Here is a 25,163-nt window from a genome sequence, read left to right on the forward strand (position 1 = left end):
TTTTTCCAAGCATACAATGAGCTCTTCATATGGCATTACTTTATAACAAAATTACATAGATAGCAGTACAAGTATGGATGGCGCGGCAAGAGCATTAGTTTCCCCTAGCGTTCAGAAACCAGAAAGGAAGGTGACATCCGATTCAGAGGTGGTAGAGACTTCGGTACCTCCTTGGTACTTAGTTAGGGGATGAACCCGGTTTTCAAAGTCTAGGGGAACGCGTAGGTGACATCCGATTCAGAGGCGGCAGAGATTTCGGCACCTCCTTGGTACTTAGTTAGGGGAGGAACCCGGTTTTCAAAAGGTAGGGGAACGGCTAGGTGACATCCGATTCAGAGGTGGTCCTTAGTACTTCGTTAGGGGATGAACCCGGTTTTCAACTTTACGGGGAATGTTTGGGGCGGCGGAGGATCGCTCTCTACTCCACAAATGCCAATCATAGGCGAGTCCACGGAAGCGAATGCAGAGTAGGAGTCCCCACTGCCTCCGCACGGCCCGCCCCGACCGCCCCGCCCCCATACGGACGAATCGAGTGGGTGGCAATTTCGCAGTTCAATCAAACGCCAGGTCGAAAGTCGAAACCCACCGAAACCCCAGCACGGCAGCACCCGGGGTAGTTCTATATACACCCCCCCTATTGCTCAGGACACCCCCCAAAAACCAAAAAAAAAATACCCAAACTAACCTTTAGTGTAATTACCATATTGCCCTTGAAATTTTCTCATACACCCCCTTCTTCCTCCTCCGTTTCGTTTTGAAAAGAAAAAAAAAAAACACCCCTCAAACCCCCCTTAAACCCCTCCTCCCCCGTTCCCCCTTCTCCCTCTCGTCGCCGGCATTCTCCCGATCTCCGACCACCTCGCCGGCTTCTCCCGAATTTTTTTTTTCACGGTTCGTGCTCCGTTCGGCACTGGATCGCCGAACAAAAGGCTTCTGTTCGGCTGAACAGTGCCGAACAGAAGCCTTCTGTTCGGCAATCCTCAACCGAACAGATCTGTTCGGCTGCACAGTGCCGAACAGAAGGCTTCTGTCCGGCACTGTTCAGTCGAACGAAGCCTTTTGTTCGGCGATCCAGTGCCGAACGGAGCACGAACCGTGAAAAAAAAAAAATTTCGGAAGAAGCCGGCGAGGTGGTTCCGGGAAAAGCCGGCGAGGTGGTCGGAGATCGGGAGAATGCCGGCGACGAGAGGGAGAAGGGGGAACGGGGGGGTTTTAGGCGTTGGCGAGGTGTTTTGGAGGGGAAGAGCGGGGTGGGGGGTTTGGGGGGTGTAGAGAGCAATTTAGGTGAGGGGGTGGGGAGGGTGGGGGGTAATTTAGGAATTTTTAATTTTTTAGGGGTGTCCTTAGCAAATGGGGGGGGGGTTGTAGAGAGTATTTAATTTTTTTTTAATTTTTGGGGGGTGTCCTGAGCAATAGGGGGGGTGTATATAGAACCACCCCAAATCAACCCCTCCCTCTCTTCCCATTCTACCCTCGACCCCTTTATATCCACTCATCGCGCGCTGGCCATTTAATCCCGGCCGTCGGATGTGTCTGCCGCGTCCCCCAGCGCTCGTCTCCCCCCAGAGAGAAAAAGGGGCTCGGAGGTAGGAGTGGAACGGAGACGGCTTTTTTACTTGTTCGGGGAAAAGTTCGGAAAGCACAAATACAGGGGACGGCCATTCTTTCCGGACCGAGCTGGGGAGCTCCCAAAAGGCAAAAGACCACGGTAAAATCGCCGCCTTCTCCGTCCTTTTTCGTCTCCTTCTAATGCATACACACTGTGATAGACCCCGCTTCCACCCCCACCTTCCCCTCCACCTCGGGGTCAAAGATTCTCCTGTCTCTTTCTTTTCGTTTTTTCTTTTGTTCCCATTTAATTTTCCGCATGAGTTTGCCTCACAGTGATGGGAAAGAAACTATTATAGTATTTATTAAAATATTTATTTGAACGATGCAAAAAAAAAAAAGAGTTTTTTTTTTTATATATATATGTTTTCGTAGGGGGATAGAGAGCTATCAATCAGTGTTCCCTGTTTTCCACTGTTTTCGTGTCAGAAATCCATGTGTTTGGTTGCTGTAACAAAGAGAGAAATTTTTTCCTTTCTTTCGGGACAGCAAAGAAACGAAGGGAAAAAAAAAGGGAAAACGCGGTTTCCTATGATTGATTGCGGATCCGGAATAACTACTGCACCGTGCTGCAGTGGTGATTTAGGAAAGGATCAGAGTTTACTCGCACATATCGAGTTCTTTCTCTAATACGCTCTCTTGGTCTGGGCGCAGATTTAGTCGATTAGGATAACATATCCAAGAAGTGGAGGGTTAGGGTTTGTAATCCTGCCCAAGTAAAACCGTAAAATCTCTTCCTGGTGAAAAGAAATAATAATATAGAGAAAAGGGTGACTTGTGGATGTGAGAGAAAGGGGGGATGATTTTATCGGAAAGTGTAGCTTGATCTCCAGTATCTCTCTCACTGTTTGGGTTCTTGGTTCACTGTCAGGAGACAGGAGGAGGAGGAGGAGGAGGAGGAGGAGAATTGGAGAGAGGTTTGGGTCTGGATAGGTTCATGGGCTTTATGGTCTTGGGATGGGATATCCCCGAATCTCGCGATCTCTTATGATTCGTGATCTAGCTAGGTTTCATCTGCTGCCCTCCTCCCATCTCCATCACTGAGTCTCTTTGCTCTCCGGCCGATCCATTGTCTGTTTAGTCTTTCCTTTGAGTTTCTTGGCTGGGAACAAGGGACTGCTGGTGTTGTTCTTGAGGTAAAGAAAAGTTCTTTTACTTTTTCTCCGTGTAAGATTTGGGGCTGGCTTTCCATGTCTCTGTGATTTTTACCTGCTCGATCTGCTTAGGTGCATCGCTCGACCACTTACAAGTCAACCGGGGGGATTTCTTATGAATTCCTCTGCGATCTCGTTGGAGGCCGGTCGTGGAGGCGAGGAGTAGGTGAAGTGCTTCATCCGAAGGAAGGGCTCTACTTTGAGATGGAGTGGAATACCAAGTCTTGCTCTCTCTGGGACTGGGATAATCTGGCGCTGTTTGGTGGGAATTCCAAGCAGGAGCTGCAGACTAACTGGAAGGTTGAAGTCAAAGCCGCTGGAGGGATTGACAACGGCTTGGTGTATTCATCTGTTGGCGGAGGCAGTGGCGGAGGTGGTGCCTGCTCTGGCTCTGATTTGGGGAATGGCTCCTCGTCTAAGAGCTCCATCTCAGCCTCCATTGATTCTTCGTCAAAGGCGGGGGTAAAAATATCGGAGTTCAACTTTGATGGAGTGAACAAGGATTCGATGAGAGTGCAGGATGGTGGATCATCTGCGGCGGTGGTGACGGCGGCCATGTCCCAGGAGTCTTTGATTGGTCTGAAGCTTGGCAAGAGGACTTACTTTGAAGATGTTTGCGCGGGGAGCAATGTTAAGAACCTGCCATCATCTTCTTCTTCAGTATCTGCGGTGCTGCCTGCAGGTGTGGTTAAGAAGCCTAGGGTGACTCAGCAGACTGTGCAAAGTACTTGCTGCCAGGTTGAAGGTTGTAACGTTGACCTGAGTGGAGCTAAAGATTATCACCGCAAGCACAGGGTCTGTGAAAACCATTCCAAATCCCCCAGGGTCATTGTTGCTGGTCAGGAGCGTCGGTTTTGTCAGCAATGTAGCAGGTGAATCTCTTGTAGAGACTCTGTGCTTAATCAACTTAACCAATTTTATAATGCAGGAATTACCATTCTCATAGGACCCTCTGCCGGGGCATTTATCTGGTCGGCAGTGGCCTAGCAAGAATGGTAGTTTTTTTTTTTTGTTGTTGCTGGTGATGAGTTATAGATACACTTGTTCCACTGATGCATATTCTTGCCTTTTTAAATTATACCAGTCATTATGCCTTTCAGTTTCATAATTTGTATTTAATAATATCCTTGTTGATGATGTTGAAGGTTCCATGATTTGTCCGAGTTTGATCAGAAGAAACGAAGCTGCCGTAGACGCCTTTCTGATCACAATGCACGTCGTCGCAAGCCACAGCCAGACACAATCTCATTTAACTCCACAAGGCTTTCTTCACCATTTTATGGTAATTTCACTTAAGAGTTTTTGTTGATTCCCTGCTCAAGTGTTCTGTCCTAGTGAGCCCTTTGATCAATCACTTATGTAGCATGCTTCTTATAGACATTTTTCATGTGAGCTAGTTATCCTGAAAATATGGTGATCTAGATTCACCTGAGGGAATTGCTTGATTTTAAATATTTATGCTTAACCAGGACAATGCATATCTTCCTAGAAACATACACTTAAGCTACTATGAGGGTTCTCCATTTTTTTCATTTGTTTTATTGGATAACTAAATTAGCCTTTCTTGGAGGAGCACATACAATTATTTATGAACCTATCAAAATGGTTCAAGTTGCAAGACTGGTGTTTCGAAGTTTCTTGCTTGTGCTATATGGCTTATATACCTTAACATGCACATTTTGGCTTTGTTCATTTTATTTTCTACTGAAAACTACTATTCTTATTTTAATTTAATCCTTTCCATGTCTTAATAAAATATGGTTGTCGCATGGCATTATTAAAGTGTCATCCAAAAAAAATTACCTAATCTTTCTCAAAAAAATCCATCTTTTAAAGCTTTAGCTGAAATAGAGAATTGCCAATTGGACCTGAAACCAACCCTAGTCTAGGAAGTTTCAGTTGTTTATGGCAATCCGGGGTCCTAAAAGGTGCAAACTGGGGACAGACCTACCCTTCGGCATTTTTGCACAAAATGGCTGCCCCAGGACTCAAACCACGTCATGGCTTGTCAGTCCAAGCTTTTTACCATTGCACCAAGTAACGGCCCCTTTCTAGTTGGCTATGGTCAAACTCATAAAGCAAGCTTTCTTTACCAAGTTTTGATTGTAATCGACTAGTTCCAATCATCATTTATCTGCTTTATGCCTGATTAGCCTTTTTAAATTATTTTTTTAGATATCATGAAGCAAAATCTTATTTATGGGTGATACATCAAGCATACATGAATTATTCACATTATCCAAGTGAGAATCTTTGAGTTTTTCTGGAGCATTTTAAGCATTTGGTTTTGAGTTGTGAAAACCTAAATGAAAGAGAAAAGTGATTTTTCAACTATTTTCTATATCTAATTTAGAGTGAAACGTCAAGATATAATACACTTGAAGACAGGCTTCTGTTCAAGATTCAACTACAATGGCATTTAGTTTCCCGCCCAAAACCATGATCAAGGTAGGCAATGGAGAACTTAGTAGAAGATGAAACAAGTTAGGGTATTTGTTTGTTTACCACCATTTATGAAAAGTTAAAATTGGAAGAGAGAGATGAATTGTAGGTATTTCTTCCTGGGCTAACTCCTGATATGGCACATCTGTAGATAGATTATTGGGAATTTTGTACTTGCAGTATTCAAAATAAAATAAAATGACTTGAAAAAAATGAATGCCATGAATAGATACTCTGGAATAGGGTGTAAATGAGCTGGACAACGAGTGAACTCAAGCCAACTTGAGTTTGGCTCAGTGTTGTAAGCAGCTAGGTCGAGCTGGAAGCACCATAGGCCAAGTTCAGCTCATGTAAAGCTGAGCTAGCATGAGCTTGGCTTACAAGGATTGAAATAAACAGAGTCCAAATCATGGAGATGCGGAGGCATGCTTCATTGTCGCTGCTAGTGAGAAGATGAGGGGGAAGAAGATAAGATGGGGCAAGGATTTCATGGTGAAGAAGGAGACGTCACAGAGAAGAAATTGATTGTTTCTTTTTTGGCTGCCATTGGTAGAGGAGAATGAGAGGAGTGGAAGGCTAGGGCAACAAAATTGGGACTTCAAGGCAAGCTTTTAGATGCTTATCTAATGATAAGTATAAAATTAGTTATTAGTAATATCTTATATTATTTATTATTTTTATTTATTTTGAGCTATATAAAGCTGAGCATGAGAAGCTGGGCTGAGTGTTCTGCTTATTTGTATATCAGGCTCAAATTTCTGGCTCGTGTTCAGCTTCTTTGCAAGTTGAGTGAGCCAAGATTGGGCTAAATTTCAAGCTAAACATGAGCTGCTTAGGGTTATCTCATTTGTTTGACAGCTTTACTTTGGAATGAAAAATCAATGTCGTGGGAGATCAGTTTGTTGTGTGGGTGTGGGTGGGGAAGCTTGTATACACCTTGGATCCTCACATGCCCAATTCCTAAGGTAACCTAGAAATCTTTGAAGTCTTCGTCTGCTATCCAGAGTTATATCATCAGCTATCACATATTTAAGCTTTTAGAGTACATTCTTGTTTGATGCACCCAGCTGGAAGCTGATAAGCCTCAACCATAACTACTCAAGGAGTGGTCAAACACAGTAGTCGGACACGTACCAATCATGTCTCCAAGGAGGCAGGGAAGTTAAAAGATGGGGATTTCTTTGCATTTATCACTTTATCTTTTTGGAGCTTATTCTCAATCTTAACTTGCAAATGGATCCTAGAATTGCAACATCATATCAAAAAGAGGAGAAAAAGAAATTTTAAACTAAATGGTTGTACAACATATTTTTGCGATAAAATGGCCTTAGTGTCTTATTGATTTATTGCTTTAGTGATCTTGCATGTTGTACAAGCAAATTGGTCAACGACCCATCCCTTTAGACATTTGTTTGGAAGGATTACAACCTTCACTGATCATTTGATGTTTATGATAGCATAGATTCCATATTCATAAGAAAAGATATTTGCATGCTTCATGATCCGATCGAGGAGAAGAAAAATTTTTCTCAACCCTCTCAGCTTGAATCTCTTAAAAGAAATTTAGAAGAAGATGGAAAAATTGCGAAAGTACAGCTTAATTTTTCTTTTGATTGATCTAAAACTGAGGTAAACACCTCTATTTATAATGGCAAGGTCCGCCCTTACACAATTCGGGTTGGATTCTTCTTTCTAATTCTAATAGGACTTTCTTTTCTAAAATAGATATAACTAGTTGAAATAGATTCGAAAAAGTTAAAATTCTTTATGAGATAGATTTTGACTTCTACATCAACTTTATGTTCTGTCACTTCATCTAATTCTTACTGGGATTGGAAGATAGGCCCAGTTAAAGCCTTACTCGAAAAGAAAACTTTTGATTTGGCCGGTCCGTTTCAGGGCCCAAATGATGGAATTTGGGTTGATTACTAGAGGTGTTGCCTCCTAAAAGGTGCGGTGTCACACGTAGATTTCGGAAAATTATCCTTTTTTTTAAAAAAAAAGATCATCTCAATTGGACATTGTATGACCAAGTTATAGGCTCCGAAAGTTTGGTTCGTGACTCGGCTTCCCGATATAGTGGATCTTGCTCCGAGACCTTGTCTAGCCAAATTTATAGTAGCCAGAGTGGTCAACGGCAAGTCTAGAGATCCTCCTGGATCGCTTCATAAGTGGACAAGTAGATAGGACGGGTTCCGCAACATAAGCCAGAATCCTTCAGAACCCTTTCCATTAGGTGCTTCATGATCATCATGAATTTAATAACCACCATAACACCATCAAGCCTTGTACCAGCTGTTTGGTAACAGCTTTATGAGTCCTTATTCACCAAACATCCTATTTAGGGCTACATGTGATGTTCTTTTTTTGCTGCTCTAGCATTGGCAAATAGTTTTGGATCCATTTAATAATTAGACATGCTTATGAAAACTGTCTGTCAACCTAACATTGACCTTCCATCTTTTTCATTGAACTTGGGACTGACATTTTCATAGAATTTCTTTTCAACTGTTAGGGAAGATTAGTTGGCATCTTTGCTATATTGTGCAGGAGGACACTAACAACTAAGATGAAGAGGAAAAGAAAGACTTACATCTTTACTACTCAATTTTGGTAGTATTAATGGTGAAGGAAGAAACATGTTAGGTGTCATCATCACATCCATCATTACATGCATTCTCACCACCTTACAATTATCTTCATGCCTTACTTTGACAGCACTAATATGACATGGAAATGTGTGGAAGTGTTCGCCATTAAAGAACTAAATTTTCAAGAAAAAAAAAAAGTATGCTGAAACTGCAATACAAGTTCGGGCATGTAGAGAAGGAAGGGTAAGGCAATAAAGAGAATGATTGAAACTGAGAACTCTTTGACTGACACCTAGGGTCCTACATTTTGGGATGCGATTTATCACCTTCAAAATGGCTTTTGACCCTAATCACTCCCCCCCCCCCCCCTCCCCCCTCCCCCCTACTGTCAAAACAAAGACAAACACACATAAACATGGTCACTAGGAAAAAAAACTTCATCTGAATCAGGAGGGATGGTCTGATTTTTACATCTTTGTAGGTGATAAGCCCGGATTATAAGGAAGAAGTAAATACATGGGGAGAGAGTGAGATATGATGACGTCCTTGGAGGAATTAAACTAAAATAAATGGTAAATTAGAATTTTCGTGTTGTGTCATCATGAACCTGTCGGTGGGCTAACCCTAATGCAAGGCCACTTGAACAAATCTTAGCAACTTGAATTCTTCAAGAACCAAGGTGCCAATGGAAGACCCATTGCGACCTTCATATCAACTCAGACCTTTAAAACCCATCCTAATTAGAATGAAGCTCTTGTAACCTATTACATGATCAAAACTACCAGTCTAATTTTGGGATAGACTTAAGGCTACTAATGTTCAACTCTCTCAAAATTTAACTATTGGGACTGGAAACTTGATAATTGTGAGGCTCACTGTTAACTTTCCAAGGAGTGCTCACGTACATTATGTATGAATGTTTGCTGGTGTCTCCAAATAATGGAAGATTGGAGAAATTTGAAATTTTCATACCAAATGTGCCTAAATTTTGTTGAGAATACCATCTGTTATGAGGCCTTGCCTATAGAAGCCATGAATTCATATATTATACATGAGAAGAAATAAGGGCTCATTCACCTTTAACTGAAGGCTCATATATATTTACTACAACCCACTCCTAAACCTGTAACTTTTACTCTATAAGTCATTTTTAATGTTCTCAATAAAAAGACATACTGATGCAGTACCCTCCAAATTAGCTCTAGTGGTGCAACAAAAGCAGCCAATTGTTACATCATTAAGATGCGTTCGACTCCACAGTATGATGCTAAATCATTGACTCCAAAAAAGGATTATGCAGATTGATGACCAATTTTCACCTTCAACCCTCCAGTTCTTGTGCCAAAATTCCATCTCAAGCTAATTAGCCAACGGGAGGTGAATTAGTTAAATAACAATATAATAAAAATGTTCTAAAATACTATGAAGGTTAATGAGTGAAACAAGTAAGATGCACCTTTGCTGCTGTATCCCCACTCCTAAACTAGTTAGGCTATCCATGTATCACATCTCTTTGCACCATATTAAAAGCATAACTGCATGCACCATTCTCCAGAGATGTGATCCCAGTCACTTGTCGAAGACGAGATCCATTATCAAATAAACTATCGATTGTTCCATCAATTCTTTCTGTACACTTGTAGAAATCAAGGGTAAACTTGCTATCGGTTTCTTTCCTCTAGGTGGATACAAGAGCTCATCATCATTTTCCTATGTTTGTATTCTTCCACAATTCCCACCACTATGCATGATGAGGGAATACTAGAGACTTATTCTCTCGGTGCTCCGCTAATTGGTATCTTTCTAAGAGGCATACTGTGTATACTTGACTGGTGGCAGAAGAGTTCACAACCTTGTCTTCAGTGTTCCTCATAGAGTCTAAGCTTTTGTAGTAAATTGGCCTTTATTGAATCTTTATAAGTGATCGACTTTTGATATATTAGTTGCCAGTTGCCTGCTTGGCCTGCAGGCCTGCCCAGTTGCCTAAGCACATATATTGGCAACTTGCCTATCTTGCAGTCTGGTGTCTCAAATTTTGGTCATTGTATCAGTCTGTAAACAAATTGGTGCTGGTTGATTTTTCTCACAACCTTACATGTCTTCGAACGAATTCTGGATTTAAGTTACAGTGTATACTCCATAAAAGACCATATGTTTTGTATTTTATGCATTGATCTTTCTGCAATTTAATAGTTTTCGTGCTTTTGGTCTTTTGATGATCTATCCAGATGATCGGCAAAATTTTCTCTGGAATCAACCTCCATTTGGTCAAATGAGGCCCACAGTAAGTTCCACATGGGAAGGCTCATGTGACTTTAAAGTGTTGCAAATGAAGGGGTCTTTGATGAAGTCGACAAAAGTAGGGGGCATTGATGGACAGCTGCATCTGCCTAACTCCCAGCGATCAAATACCTTTTCAACACTTTCTCAAGAAGTAGACAGGCTCTTGCCACTCAAGGGCACCCCTGCCGAAGTCCTCAATCATGGTAATGTTTCATGGCTGTTCTTTTATTTGAGAGGTTCCATGAATTTGCTTCCTCCACCCAATAGCTTACAAATACTACTCTTTATCGTAACATAACTTCATTGAACTTTGTATTGTTACTGTATTATGTGATTATCTCAATGTGCTCATGCACTTTTATTTATTAATTGGCAGATTGTAGATATTATTCTTCTGAGTGTAAGATTTTTAGATATTTCAGAACAATGCTTAGTTTAGGATAATGGTGGAACCAGAAGGGGGAAAATATGTGCTATGAAAATACCCCTTACATACTACTCTGGTTTCTTCTCTCGCTTTAGCATTTTAATTGATCATTTTATAAGCATCCTTATGAACATGAGTGGAAAAGATAACACCACCTTTTCGAACATAATGGATGCAAGTTACACTAGAAGTGTTTCACCTCTGACAAGATATATGGCATTAAGGAATACTCTTCAATAACTATTTATTGTAAATTTGCATGCATTACAGGTAAAACCACCCAGTGACCTTGCTTCCCTGGCTATGTTGAATCGACCTGGCTTTCCACTGTATTTCCTGAGAAGTGAGCTTAAAGTTATTGATAAATAAAACGTGTCATTCTCATTTTATTGCATAGCATAATTTTCAAAACTCAATGGCGGTCATAATAAAAAAAGTTCGAACAGTCTCTGTTTCCCTTCATGTCTCACATCAATACCTTTGAGTCAATTTTTATTTCTTCCATGTTCTCTTTTCTGAGTAGTTTCCTATTCCGCCTGATAAAAAGCATCAATAACTTGCAGGCCTAAATCTAAAATATATTGTGCAATTATATAACATGATTGCCTATTTGTTTCATGATGAAGTAGATCACTTGCATATTTTTCATCCTTTTAGTTCATAAGTTCGATTATGATTTTTTTTTTTAATTTATTGTAAATGAAGAATAGAGTGTTGTTGTGTTATAATAACGTAGTCTTTGGAAGTAATTTGCAGTACAGGCTAGTCTGAGACTAGCTAAGAAAATATTGCTACCAACGAATGCTGGTTTCTTACATACTAATATAATCTGTTAATATTGTTTATGTATGTGTGCAATACTTACTGTTGTCAAGTCGGTATTTTCTTTAAAGAGATCTCTGCATCCTTCTTATCACATCTGGTTTGCCAAGTCTGCTGCAGCATGCCTTTAGGCAAATTAGTTTTTCTTCAATAGTCCTGGCATATACTTTCCTTCAATTTTGTCATTTACCTCAAGGCAGTCATCGTTCCATATCATGGACAAAACGCAGGTGGTGGTTGGTATACATGAAAAGCCCATAACTTAGCAGATAGTTGTCAATAAGCTTTGTACCATCCTGGTTGTAGCCAAAATCAGTTTTGGAAAAGGGACGGAGTAATTATTTTTGCTGTAGAATGGTAAGAATAAAATATTCGACTATACTGGTAGATGTTTGTTATCTGTTACAGGTCCGGAAGTGTCTTTAACTGCTTCAAACTTAGATGGAGCACTGGATCTTCGGCGTGCTCTCTCTCTTCTGTCAACCAATTCGTGGGGTTCAGCTGACCCTGGAACAACATCTTCTCTCGTCCAACTTGGCCACGCTAACCACACCGGCACAGCTCAGCCTGCAGTTCATGTAATGAGTTCAACCTCAGAGTATTGGCAGGATGAACATGCCCTTGCTCAGCATGGGCGGGTGCTTCCAATTGCTGCACATAGGAGTGGTAGCCAGTTCCAGGAGTTTCAGCTGCTTAGGTCTCCCTATGAGACTACGTTCTTTGACTCTAATCAGATCCATTGATGCCCAAAATCACATTAACTGCTTTCTGGATGGTAGAACCTGAGGTATGTTTTCTTCTCCTGGCCTTGATTTTTCCTTCTTGAATTTCCATAATTCCTTGATACTAGTTCGTTTTTGCCATTGAATTATGAACGTTTAATTTGATATCAGCTCTATACTCAGACAACTCTTTATCTTTTCCTCACTGATAAATGACTTCGTTCAAATGCCAGACCTTCATCCTTTTGCATCACCAAAATTCCTGAGGCTGGAGTTCCGCATTGCAGCAGTGGAAACTGGATCTCAAAGGACGGCTTCATGTTCTAATTGTGCATCAAGAGTGGTAAATTAGAGGGCGTACAATCTGTATTGATATGTCTATTGTCAGACGATGAACCTTGATTTAAGTTTGGGTCAGGGAAGCTTTTGCAAGACTTCAAAGGGGTACACCTTTGGAAGGGAAGTAGTTCTCGAGTGCTTTTACCTTTTGTATGATAATCATAAATTGCAGGCATTTCTTGTAAAACCATTGCATTGCGTTGGTCAGTTGCCTTGGCTCTGTTTCAGATGAAACTTGATCTTTGTGCTAATAATGGTCAAACCTCAGGTATTGGTTTTTATCATGGACTAGCTTGGATGTGAGGATGGTAAGGATCCTTAAGATCCTCTTGGTTGGCAATACACTTTCTGCTCCATTCAGACTATGGACCATAAGAAAATTGGTTCAGTGCCTGAATGGTCTCTGAGTTTAATTACTTCTGCTAGCTTTCAGTGTGAAATATTGTAGTCTGTGCTCTCAGCTTATGAAACCACAGTAAATTTCCACAGTATAGAATGGAAATGGAAAAGGACCAGGGGAAAAGAAAAATACTGATCATCTATCTTCCCCGTTCCCTATCATTCTCAGCTGATGTTGTGATGCAAGTTTTCCCTGGCTTTCTCAGCATTTATGCAGGAAAAAAAAAGATTAATGGGAAAATAATGGAGGATTTACATCAATGATTTGAGTTGTTGGATATGATTTATTATATATGTAATTTGGAAACTTCTAGCTTATACATTAAGCGGTCAAAAAATTATATAATTTTATTTTATTTAGACTGCTCAAATTTTTGACCATGCATGGGTTAGAAGTTTGTAATCATACAATTTTTTTTTATATGTAAGCAGTTAAAAGTAGTAGATCACATGCAATAGTTTGGATCATCGATATGGAACTTCTATTGTCGATCTAAGTCTGATCGTATCTAAGTAGAGATTCACTTGGGTGCAGTGAAGTCTATCTTTCTCTCTCTATCTCTATATATATAGGCTATATATATATATATATATATAGGAAAAAAGTTCAGAGAGAGAGAGAGAGAGCAGCAAAGCTGGATCGGACACGCTAAGCTGGATGGTTTTTAACATCCATGTGGGTCCTAAAAGCATAGTTAGCTAGGTCAGCTAGATAGTGAGATATAATAGAACTAAACCAACCTAGACAGAAGGGTATATCCCCATATAGTAAATAAACCTTAATGTCTTGACTTCAATCACGACTTCACGATTCCACTCCCCAAATCAGAAACATATTACCAGGCACTCTTGGACCAATCAGGGAACTCTGGCTTGCTCACAAATAATGAACAATCTGTGGAGGCTTTCGATCTTCACCCACATTCTGTTTCGAGGATTGAGCCGGAACTCCTTAAAGCATTCCATTTTGTCTTCACCACCTTCCCAAGGGTGATATCCTAGCAAGATGACATGAGGTATCCATCCAATTGCAAGCATCACGTAAAGCAAGGATGTTAAAGATGCTGCAGCTAGTATTATTCCTCAGCAAAGGTCATCCCATCTTTATCTATGTCTATCTTCCTGATGCTGACTCATCACTCAAATAGGGCTTCAATTGAGCTAAGCCAAGCCGAGTAGTTAGAGGCTCGAGCTTGACTCGATTTAAAATATCCGGGCTTGAAACTCAACTTGAGATTGATCGAGCTTTAATATCCAAGCTCGAACTCGACTTGATTAAAAAAAAAAAAAAGCAATACTCGAGATCGACTTGACTTGGACATCAACCAAGCCATACTCGAGCTCGAGTTCAAGCCTTGGTCCTAGCTAAAAAAATATAGCTAAAACAAAACATAAAGGAATGGAGTAGTCTATATATTGTATTTTAAAAATATGGTTAAATTTTATATTTTCAAATAATAAATTTGAGCTTGATAATAATCGAGTCGAGCTCGAGCAGTTCGCAAGTTGCTCGGCTCATTTGCATATTTACATTAAAATCCCAGAATTCCTCCATGTTTGTGACTTGGAACAAGCTCCAGGTGTTTTCCACCATTATCAAGGAATATGCATGCTACTGTATTTAGGGCTACAATGGATTGGATTGACCCACTTTGGGTCTAGAATCAATTTGAGATAATATGATTTAACTCTTATTTGGATTAGAGTCGGATTCAAAAATATAATCTATTTCGAGTATGGGTTGGATTTGAATCACTAAATTACTAATCCGAACCGGAACCAACCTAAATCGGTCCAAAACTAGCATATTATATATTCTAAATCCTTCTCAAATGTAAGACTTAAGTTTCTTTTCATAATATAGTTTATCAACAATCTATGCTGTTGGTTATTATTATATATAGTTATCAATCAAATTTTATATATGTGTTCTTGATGATGCCTACATATTGCCTATTATTATTTTATTGTATAATATGTTTGATGTAATATATGTTTAGAGTGTTCTTGACATGATTGATTTGATTGATTGATAAAATTGTACTAAATCTAATCGGATTCAACTTGAAGCGAATCGGATTGGGTTAGGATTCAATTTTTCAATCCAGTTTAAATATGAATCGAATAAGGGTGGCGTCCATCTCTGACATAACCCGGCATGCTTGAAGCCCTTATCATTTGTAAGGGGAGCTATTTGAGGTTAACCTTTTCTTATGATTACTAGCAGTTATGATGCACGTGCAAGGATAAAAATTTTATATAAAATAATTTTTATTTTAAGAAATATATATTAATTTACATTTTCAATTCATGAATCTCTTTAATTCTATAAGCTTAGTTCTAATTAAAAAAGGACAAGTAAAGATATATCCGTAAAATTTTAAAACAGATATGCTTGTTCCATAGAAGGGTCAGGGAAGAAGAGTCCAATTAGTTTGAAATTCATGACAATTTTTTCACAATATTTTAAAATTTTTCATGAATTCAAAGGCACTTTATTTATATATATATATATAGAAAATTAGAGTTTGTCTTGTTTAAAACTACAAAAGAACAATAACAACAACAACAACAACAATAATAATAATAATCAACTCCTTTATGTGCCCAAGTCATTGACCCAAACCCATGATTTTATAGATCATCTTGAAATGCTTAATTTATATATAAATTTCTTGGGGAAAAATCAACAAAGTTTAAATTTAATCTTATTAAACCCAATAGACGGTGAGAGATGGAGTGGCTTTTTAGATTAAGTATGAATTTAGAGTGGCCAACGAGGCTACGGACTAGGTAGTTTCATATGTGGCCTGCCACTCCGGAGGCATTTTATGGATTGGGGAGGAGGAGTTCTTTAGGACACATCGAGACTTATTGTTTTCTAATTTTATTGGATATGTCCGTACTAATAATGCATGAATTGCTTATTTTAGGGGGAAAAAAAAAACCAACGACCCATAGTGCGCCCACACTAAAACAAGCAAAGTGCTTTTGCTGAAGTTCTTTGTTTCTAGCTTTGGAAAATCAGGGCAACATCAAGCACCCCCAATTGGTGCACTTTCCAACACCGAATCTAATGCGTGTTGAATCTTATCGAAATTTACAAATTTAGCATTGGGCCGACATACAACCGCATGACCTTACAAAGCATAGCCTCCCGGTCAGCGGTCAATCAATATTCTATACACATAAATTTTGAATTATTCTACTTCGCCACTAAAGAATCGGCACGAACCGGGATTTCTCCTCAGCCGGCCTCTTTCCCTCTCCACGGCAGACAGCTGGCGCGGCCACATTGGTGCGTCCAAGATCCCTATTCAGCATTCGAAAAAATCCCCCCTTATCCCCCCTTCCAATTCCACCTCTTCGATGCTATTCCGAATAATTAAATGAATATTCCGAATAATTAAATCAAGTACTTAATTTTGTCTCAGATCTCTCCCACACTTTACACGCAGAAGGATTCCACCCACCTTTACACCACGCTCCCCACCACTGCCACGTCATGATACCATTTTCACCGCCTCCGACAGGTGTGTGTGTTTTTTTTTTTTTTAAGTACATCGACTGCTCTCATACTAATTTCACATAAGCATAGAATTATTAGAAAGTAGACTATATAATAGCGGAGGAACAAAAGCATGTTCAGTAGAGTATCTCTTTAGAATGATGGATGATAAAAAAAACGATTCAATCAACAACTCTGTTGTCTCGCAAAACATATCCAGAGTCCGAAAAACATACTACTCACTCAGAAGCCGCTCATCCTTTTGGAAAGGATTAATGTCCATCCTCTGCGGCCAACATCCCGCGGGCCCTCGACCAATCAGCGCGCAGCCACACAAGTTCCGAACCCTTTTAAACCTCACATTGGAGCGAAGCTCCGCGGGCCCGACGGTCGGGTCTCGTTCCAGTAGAATATGAAGTCCATTTTAGATGTTGGACGTCCAAATCCCAACTGCGCCTTTCCTCCCCTCTTTCCCCCCTCGGGAAGGAAAAGAGGAGCTTGTATTTTTTTTTTTTTTAATTTTAACTCCCTCCGATCCCCGTTATTTATAAATAAAAGCCCATCAGTTGCCTCTCTCTCTCTCTCTCCCCTCTCTCCCGACTCGCATCTACCTCTCTATCGAGAAGAAGGAGAATAAGAAAAGACTTCTAGAACCCTCGCCGAGTCGGCCTCTGAGTTAATCGCGACAGGGGGATCGAAGGAGAACGGGAGGGGGAGAAGGGAGTAGAAGAGCGAAATCCACTACGGATTCCGATCCTTTGGAGGCGGACACTCGAGATCTAGGTCCAAATGGCGACGGCGACTCGGCAAGGGCCGGATCGAATCGGTATGACGAGTGTTTCTCTCTCTTCTTTCTCTGGTTCACTGTTCTTGAAAATATATATGACTTGCGGTTCTGGGAAATATATAATTCGTGATTACTTTGTGATGGTCGGATCGGAGGGGTGTGTTGTTTATGCGGTGTGGTTCGATTCTTTCGATCTGGGCTTTGCCTGAGTCGTGAATTCTTGGAGAAGAAACGGTCGTTATTTCTATTCTTATTCCAGGAGAGATGTATTTGATTCGGTTGGCGTGCGTCGTTCCTTTTGGATTCTTGGATCTTGGGGAAGGAATTTGATATGCTTTCTTGGTGGACTAACTTAGTGGCTCTCGTGGATTCACCATTTTGTCAGGCGTAATTGATGGTGAATTTTCTTAGATCTCCCCGTACATATATCCTATTTTTGATCAAGTAATAACTAATCAGCCCTTTCTACGTGTGAGATATCATGAAATTGTCATTACTTTGTATGTTGTATAGATTGCGACTGTTGTGTGACTTGCTTTGATCCAAAACTGCAGTACGAGTTGAGTGATGCCATGAATTCCGAGAAACCCTAGATATTTCTTTAATGCAGGCTGCATAATTTTTTTTTTTCATTTTATCTGTAGATAAGTTATTTGTCACTAGAAAGCTGGAGTTTTCTTATGCGGTCCATGTTATCTGGCTTTTTTTTAACAAAAATACCTAAATATCTTAATGTGAGAAGTCTGACCTTCAAGGAGTGCAATTTGAATTCATGTTGTGAAGTTCAGCAATATGAAGTTTCAGAGCAGAGAGATTTGACTAATGATCTGAACTGAATTTTTCTCAGTAACAGTTGGGTTCGTTCTTGGATCCTGATTACATGCTTAGTCACATGGGATTGTGCATGTTCCTTCCGAGCATCCTTTTGCTTATAAGGTTAATTGTGTCTAATAGTGTTATTTAGGGTGTAAATGATACATTGAAACCCGATAACCTGACTCGATTATTTTATAATAATTGGTATACATCCAAATTAGGTTGTTGATAACCTTATCGGATCAAAGTTGGATTCTATGTAGGATCTGGTTTCGTATTGGATTGAACTTGGATGCAGCTATGTTCGAACTGAAAAACCAGAAAACCCGAGTATATATACACAAATAAAGGAATATAAAGAGAGTTGGCTACATGTCTTGTGTCAATTCCTTTTCTTTATATTTGGATTTATGCCTTTTTTTCATGTATGTTCTCTTTCCCACTGCAATTTCAGTCTCAAAATCTCAGCTGATACTTAGAGATTCTAATTATGTTTCAATAAAACTAAACATAAACATAAATTTATATCTGTCTCAAAGTTACTGGTTTTTTTTTTTTTTTTTACAATTTAAATTTTTCAGTTGCTCTACCGTGCTCCTTTCCTGTTGCAATCTGCCACAAGGCTATGTATGGAGGACTATTGTGATAGGGATCCTTTTTAATTTTGGCCCACTAAAATCATGTCTAAACTGAACGTAAAAAAAATAACTCATCAAGGTTACTAATCGAGTTTGGCTGTGAGTTCAAATCTTACTCAATTTGATGGATCCGAACCCAAACTGAAATTCGATTTTCTTATCAAGTTCGGTTGTGAATATAGCATGAATCCAACTTGAATCCAACCCGTTTACTGCCTTAAGATTATGCTTGTTATCAATATTTCTTAAGGTCGCATATGCTGATATGAGTGCTTATTTTGTGTTAGGATTTTGCTCATTTGGCAAGAAGAGAAACATGTTTGTATATATTTTCTCTGATAGGCAAAGTTTAAAATGTTTCACTAGACATGTAACGCAAATTCCAATAATAACTATGATAGCAAGAATGTGTCTCTGTTATGATTATTCTACACACCCCAATTCTCAAAGGGTGCAATAAAGTATCATCAGGGAATAACAGATCTTACGTTGTGACTTGTGAGAATGTTAAGGCAAAAGGAAAATCAGATCTGCCTTTTTTATGGTATTGGGCTTTATAATATTTTTGCTTTTCAACCTTTAGCACTCTGATTTTGTCACCTCATGATATTTCTTCTGATGAAGGTTGTTTCTAGATCATGCCTCCATGCATTCAATTCTGGTCGTGGCTGAGGGGGCTGTGTTGGAGGAAGTTTTTGGTGGTGGATTGTTTCAGAGAACTTTGGTAGTGGTGGAATATTGTGAAGTAGAATTGGCCACTGCTGGACTGGTCTTATTTGATTATTGCAGAAATTGAAGGGGTTTTCTAACATAAGTCAAAAAGTAAAAGGGCATTATACAAAAATTTCCCCAAGCAGTTTTGTGACCCAGAAAATGTGTTAGGGTTTACAGATGTCCCACATGGAAAGCTGTTCTTTTGTTAGTAATAAACTTTGATTACAATGTCTATGTTTGAGTTCTTTTAGGTCCTTCCCTTTCTGGTTCAGAACAGACCCTACTCCCTCACGTGACTAAACTTTAAGAGATATTAACATAGAGTTTTCTTCGTACACATACAATTTTTTCTACGCCATATTTTTATTGTTTAGTGATAGCAAACTTAGTTTGTTCATTTTTCTCTCGTATTAGACTCAATGGAGCCTGTGGAATCATCAAAAGTAGAAGCTGAGCAGAAAACACTTTGTGCTGACGATTCAGATGGACAGGTAATTTCTCTATCAACATATCTTTGATTTTGATGTTAATAAATTCCATGCTGATGCTGACTATTGTTTACTGACAGCCACTCTCTGCTAAAGATGAGAAAGCAGTATCACCTAATGTTTCACATGACTCAAACACCATGAATCTATCAAAAGATGCCCCAGGCCAGCTGGGTTCTTTGGATGCAGGTGGAGACCACAGTGCTGCTTATCCAACCAATATCTATGCTCCTCAGGCACAAACATTCTTCTCTGGAGGTTAGTTTCCGTTATTAAACCCTTATTGGTATTTTTATGAAATTATATCTTTGTGTTGAGATTTATTTGTCTCAAATCTAATATTTGTACATGTCTCGATATAGAAGTATGAAGTGCATGTATAAATGGCATAAGGGGATTGCATAAGCTAGACATTGTTTAACAAATTATTGAAAATAGATACACTGTCCTTGAACATTCTCGAATCATAGCATGACATATACTATTTTACTTATTTTCACTTCTGTAATGAATTTGATGAAGCATAATATACATCTGCAATCTGCTATAATGTATGAATTTGTGAAATGTAAATAGTTAATTGGAATCAAATTTTGTATTCTTCCTCTCCTTTTTTTTTTCTTCTACTCACAAAAAATTGTATGTGGTTCTTTTGCATTCAAACAAAGCAAAATGACTTGAAAAACGGGTTAAGGTTTATGTTTTCAAGAACATTCTTTTGCCTATTGTTTCAAATTTGAGCTAACATGGAGAATTAATTCTGTGCTTGTCTTTAGCGTATGGAAATACTGCTAGTGAGTTTGAAGAATATCCTCGGTTTTTAAATGTCGAGGGCTTGGAAGTTGGACCAACTGTAAGTATAATTCTTCATTGTTGGTATTGCACCTTTTTCCTTATTTAGGTCGTACAAGATGGTTTTCTTTGTCTTATTCTCTTGAAGGGTGTCTACAATGAGAATCCCTCTCTCATGTACCATACTGGATACGGGTACAGTCCTCAGATGCCTTATGGACCGTATTCTCCGGTTACAACACCTTTACCTCCTGCCAGTGGAGATGGCCATCTCTACACTCCTCAGCATTTCCCATTCTCGGGCCCTTACTACCAGCAACCAGTTCCTCCTAGCATGCCGTTTCTTACTTCTCCTACTCCGGTTTCACAAGCTGAGTTAACAATGCCAGTTGATCAACGAGGAGCTTTTCTTGCTGATGCTTCGAATTCCAGTGGCATGCTGTTTGGACCAGGACCTCGTTATCATGTTTCATACGGCTCTTTCGGTAGAGGTAGCTTTGCTGGAAATTTTGGTAATCCTGGTTTCTTTGATTTAAGGCAAGGGCTTGATGGTTTTGGCTTTGGCGGCTTTTGGTCAGATTGGTTGAAACCTCCAGATGGGACAGGGCCGTTGACTCCATTGTTGCCAGCAGCTTCACCTCAGCCGATTGGTGCACTTGGGCCTTTTGGGCAAAGCACGATGCCTTTAGCTGGAACGGTATTGTATTTCTTCCTGTTCCTTTTCTTATTGTTATACCACTTGCTGCAAACATCTGAGACTGTGTGATATATACTTTGTTCCCCTCCCCAAAAATCTAAAAGTTACATAATTTGTATATTGTTCTAAGGCATGTGTTTGTGAAAATTATTGTCTGCTTACAGTAAGATGCCAATAAATATCATCATATCTATGATTTTGTTTTTTCATATTTTGTTAAAAAAGTTGGATTGATTATTTGGTTAGCACTGTGGACACATAATTAATGGTATTATGCCATGTAGAAGGAAAGGAAAAAGAAAGCAAATAAAGTTAATTTGAAGAAAAGAAAAGTTTACTATGCTAACATTAAGATCTCTTAGAATTACTTATTGCATTTTTGTTAAGCTGGTCATGGACTGGGTTGAAGCTAGGACTGTGATATTGGTATCTCATTCTTTTTTTTTTTTGGACGACGAGCAAGCTATATTTGTTTTCAAGATTGCAAAGTTGCTAGTGTCTCGTTGTCAATCTACTAAGCTAAAAAATTATGCCCCCACATCCTTCTGTTTTACAGAATTTATATTGGCATGCCTCCTTGTATAGTAGTGTTTTGTTGTGTTTCTTACACTTTTGCATGCAGATATCTGTAACTTTAACTAAAAAGCTTATCTTTCATCTTTTTGAAAGTTCAGTCAAAGCAAACTGTCATGGAGGGAATATAGTTGCATTTACAGGAAAAAATGATGTCATATTGTATGATTATTTCCTTTCCCTTTCAAGATGAGATCTTTTTTGGCATTGCTCTGTTTTGGCAATTTATTGTTGAATATAGGTGTCATTTGATATCTTAATTTTATAGATTAATCTATTTTAGTATTCTGTCTTACAATGAAAAATGCCAGAATTTTATACCATTGGGTTGCAAGCTATTTTTTTAAAATTTTTTTTAAAAGAATCAACTGAGTCTATCACTAAATCTATTTATTAGTTGAAACTTCGATTTGTTTGGCTGTTCTTTTGGGAATTCATCACATTACTGACTTAGCTTCTATAATGTATTCATTTTTGTTGCTAATAACGTTCAGGCTCCACAGCAACAAAAGCCCTTTTACGGTTTTGGATCCTCACTTAGCTCCCGTGACAGAGGGTACTCTCGTGGTGGGATTTATCCTCAGGGCAGTAATATTGGGGGGTCCCTTCCCAGATTGGGCATTAATGTTCGGAGTTTGAGTGCAGTTGACAATGGCAAAAGGCAAGGAAAGGGTAGTCCTTCATTGTGTAGTTGCTATGGCACTCCAGACTTTCTCTGCGAGCAAAATCGAGGGCCACGGGCCACTAGGGCAAAGAGTCCAGCAGTGGAACAGAACTCATCACAGGATGGTAAAAATGACAATTCTACTGCAAAAAATCATGAGTTATATAACAGTCCAGACTTTGTTACGGAGTACAAGGCTGCCAAGTTCTTCATAATAAAATCTTACAGTGAGGATAATGTCCATAAGAGTATCAAGTATGGTGTTTGGGCCAGTACTGTGAATGGGAACAGGAAGTTAGATTCAGCTTATCATGAGGCAAAAGAGAAGGACAATCCCAGTCCGGTTTTCTTATTTTTCTCGGTAACTTCAGAATTCTGTCCCTTTTACTGTTTCAATTTCAGGATTTTATAGAAAATATAATTATGATATATCAATGTGCATATGTCAGTTGGGTTGATGTCAGTTGTTTTGTTATACCAAGTACAGGTAAATGCCAGTGCACAGTTTTGTGGGGTTGCTGAGATGATTGGACCTGTAAATTTTGAGAAGAGTGTAGATTATTGGCAGCAAGACAAGTGGAGCGGTCAGTTCCCTGTCAAGTGGCATATTGTGAAAGATGTCCCGAACAATCTATGCCGCCATATCATCCTTGAAAACAATGACAATAAGCCAGTAACCAATAGCAGAGACACTCAGGAGGTAAGATTTTTCTTCTTGGTCTGTTATTCTTCCAATCCAGGCTTTTCTTTTGGAATTTCTTTTGTTCCTGATTTACTTCCCAAGAATGATTTCTTTAATCCTCTAAAACATGAGAAGCGGATGTAGCTGGTTGACTGTGTGAATAAATATCCTTCAGTTTAGCACTTGTGGTGATCTTCCTCCATGCATCTATCTTTTTGCTACATTTCCCCTCTCATTTTTTGGAATTAACCCATCCCAGTTTGGCCTAACTCATCAGTAATCTTATGTTTGCTTAAAGTTAGTGGCTGAACTCAGATGCTTTTTCTTTTTTAAAAACCCATTTCCCCTGTATTATTGGAAACCGTGTATTCAAATATTAGATTTGCATCTTTGCATTTTGCTTTAACATGCCTGCATTTGTATGGTGTGACCAGGAAAAGGCCAAAATAGTGAGAAAGATGCTAACATATGAATGACAACACACTGTATGTTATATAGTTACACCAAACCATTTGTTATTATTTTTGGTGGGAGTTTTCCTGTATGATCTTTTCACATATATGTCTGCACATTAAGCTGTGTGCGCATGACTTGTTCATACATACGCATATAGGTTGCAAAGGTTGTCAGTCCAGGGTATGGACCAGATTGGAGTAATTCTTTATGAAATTTGAATGCAGTTTAGAGTAGGCAGTATCCTTGCTGATTTAGGAGCCAACTTGTTGATTTCTTGGCTTGGTTCAATACAGTGCTGATGGCATAGAGGTGGCACATCTGTACTCCTATAATGTTGCATTCGTTTTTTTAATAATTTTTTTGTGATCATTTTTAGATCATGGTTGAACCTAGTGAGCATGAAACATTATTGAAACTGCTACTAACTGCTACTTGGGTTTCATGAGAGATTTGGAATTCACATTGATGCTCTCCACAGTCCAACCTTTCCTTTTTGACTATCTTGCTGACGTAATTCCTCCTATCAATAATTAGCTAAGCTTCCATTATTATGTGAGACATTAGTTGGTTTAATTCTTTGGTCACCTTTTCAATGATGTTTATTAGATAGTTTTTTTTTTTTTTTTTTTTTTTTTTTTTGCTAATACGGGTGGATCATACCTGACGGGTACGAATACACCCAATAAAGTCAAAAAACTTTATTAGATAGTTTTCAATGTTCAATTGCAGCAATCCAACTGTACAATGAATAGATATATCAGTTTTTGAACTCTCTCCTCACGTGCTCTCTTTGGGTGGGCTTACATTGTTTACTGTTTGGGGGGGGGGGGGGGGGGGGGGTGAACCTTCAGGTGAAACTGGAACAGGGTTTGGAGATACTAGGCATTTTCAAAAATCATGAGGCTGACACGTCAATTCTTGATGACTTTGACTTCTATGAGGAGCGGGAGAAAGCAATGCAGGAGAGGAAGGCTTGGCAGCTGCAGCATCAGCAGCAGCTATCGAACTCTAGAGTGACCTCTTCAGCAGTTGTCAGCAACGATCAAAGGAACCCAGCAGTCATCTCTGGTGATGTCATAAAACAAATTTCAAAGAGTTTTGCTCAAGCTGTCCAGTTGGAGGAAGGTAAGATTGCAGACCCACCTGGAGCAATTAACAGCTCCGCCAATGCTACTGCTGCTCGGATAAGCGAGCAACTGCAACTGTGACACAGCAGGTAGATTCTGCCCGGAGATCTTTCATGTCTCCTGCCAAAAGGTGTCTTTATTTGTGATCTGGCATCTAAAGCTTGGAAGCGGCAATGGATAGCTTCTCGATCATATGTACAATACATAGGCCTCACCAACAGCAATGGGTAGCTTCTCCACCTCCCTTTTCTTTTTTTTCCTCTTCATGTTATTTTCCTTTAGTTGTCTGGTGGCAAGCCTTAAGCAGGGCTGGAGTTTTCTGCAAGCCTTTGTAAAGTTTCCAGTTTGGATGCCAGATGAATAAGCTATCCTTTTCTAGTCTTACCTTATCTTTTATATTGCCTCATACCGTCAGCTGAGATTTGAATCAATCG

At 39.3% G+C, this 25,163-nt stretch overlaps 2 protein-coding genes across 4 annotated transcripts; both read left to right on the forward strand.

Annotated features, from left to right (window-relative positions):
* The first annotated feature begins 1,554 nt into the window (after window positions 1–1,554).
* Window positions 1,555–12,670, forward strand: LOC103701439 (squamosa promoter-binding-like protein 12). 2 transcript variants are annotated; one of them, XM_026802353.2, is made up of 6 exons: window positions 1,555–1,708; window positions 2,835–3,634; window positions 3,908–4,044; window positions 10,024–10,281; window positions 11,736–12,114; window positions 12,283–12,670. In XM_026802353.2, exons 2-5 carry the CDS (start codon window positions 2,967–2,969, stop codon window positions 12,068–12,070), a joined length of 1,398 nt encoding a protein of 465 aa, XP_026658154.2. In that variant the 5' UTR covers window positions 1,555–1,708; window positions 2,835–2,966; the 3' UTR covers window positions 12,071–12,114; window positions 12,283–12,670. The 2 variants fall into 2 exon arrangements, with proteins under 2 accessions (XP_026658154.2, XP_008781704.2); XM_008783482.4 differs by lacking the exon at window positions 1,555–1,708 and adding an exon at window positions 1,981–2,744.
* A 4,175-nt stretch (window positions 12,671–16,845) lies between these two features.
* On the forward strand, window positions 16,846–25,125 carry LOC103701440 (YTH domain-containing protein ECT2-like). Of its 2 annotated transcripts, XM_039128351.1 has the most exons (10): window positions 16,848–17,121; window positions 17,342–17,479; window positions 19,665–19,741; window positions 19,819–19,996; window positions 20,515–20,591; window positions 20,679–21,021; window positions 21,109–21,227; window positions 22,295–22,825; window positions 22,952–23,164; window positions 24,454–25,125. In XM_039128351.1, exons 3-10 carry the CDS (start codon window positions 19,670–19,672, stop codon window positions 24,808–24,810), a joined length of 1,890 nt encoding a protein of 629 aa, XP_038984279.1. In that variant the 5' UTR covers window positions 16,848–17,121; window positions 17,342–17,479; window positions 19,665–19,669; the 3' UTR covers window positions 24,811–25,125. The 2 variants fall into 2 exon arrangements, with proteins under 2 accessions (XP_008781705.2, XP_038984279.1); XM_008783483.4 differs by lacking the exon at window positions 17,342–17,479 and having other exon boundaries at window positions 16,846–17,121.
* Window positions 25,126–25,163: the final 38 nt, after the last annotated feature.

The sequence above is a fragment of the Phoenix dactylifera genome, chromosome 1 (genome assembly GCF_009389715.1).
Source record: "Phoenix dactylifera cultivar Barhee BC4 chromosome 1, palm_55x_up_171113_PBpolish2nd_filt_p, whole genome shotgun sequence".
Lineage (NCBI taxonomy): Eukaryota > Viridiplantae > Streptophyta > Magnoliopsida > Arecales > Arecaceae > Phoenix > Phoenix dactylifera.

Excerpts from the sequence above, each read along its gene's own strand:
- LOC103701439 (XM_026802353.2), top strand. The coding sequence starts at position 2,967 with ATGGAGTGGAATACCAAGTCTTGCTCTCTCTGGGACTGGGATAATCTG. Across the intron at positions 4,045-10,023 it reads GCTTTCTTCACCATTTTATG|ATGATCGGCAAAATTTTCTC; the intron begins GTAATTTCACTT and ends TGATCTATCCAG. Across the intron at positions 10,282-11,735 it reads TGCCGAAGTCCTCAATCATG|GTCCGGAAGTGTCTTTAACT; the intron begins GTAATGTTTCAT and ends TATCTGTTACAG.
- LOC103701440 (XM_008783483.4), top strand. The coding sequence starts at position 17,085 with ATGGCGACGGCGACTCGGCAAGGGCCGGATCGAATCG. Across the intron at positions 20,592-20,678 it reads GCTTGGAAGTTGGACCAACT|GGTGTCTACAATGAGAATCC; the intron begins GTAAGTATAATT and ends ATTCTCTTGAAG. Across the intron at positions 23,165-24,453 it reads ATAGCAGAGACACTCAGGAG|GTGAAACTGGAACAGGGTTT; the intron begins GTAAGATTTTTC and ends GTGAACCTTCAG.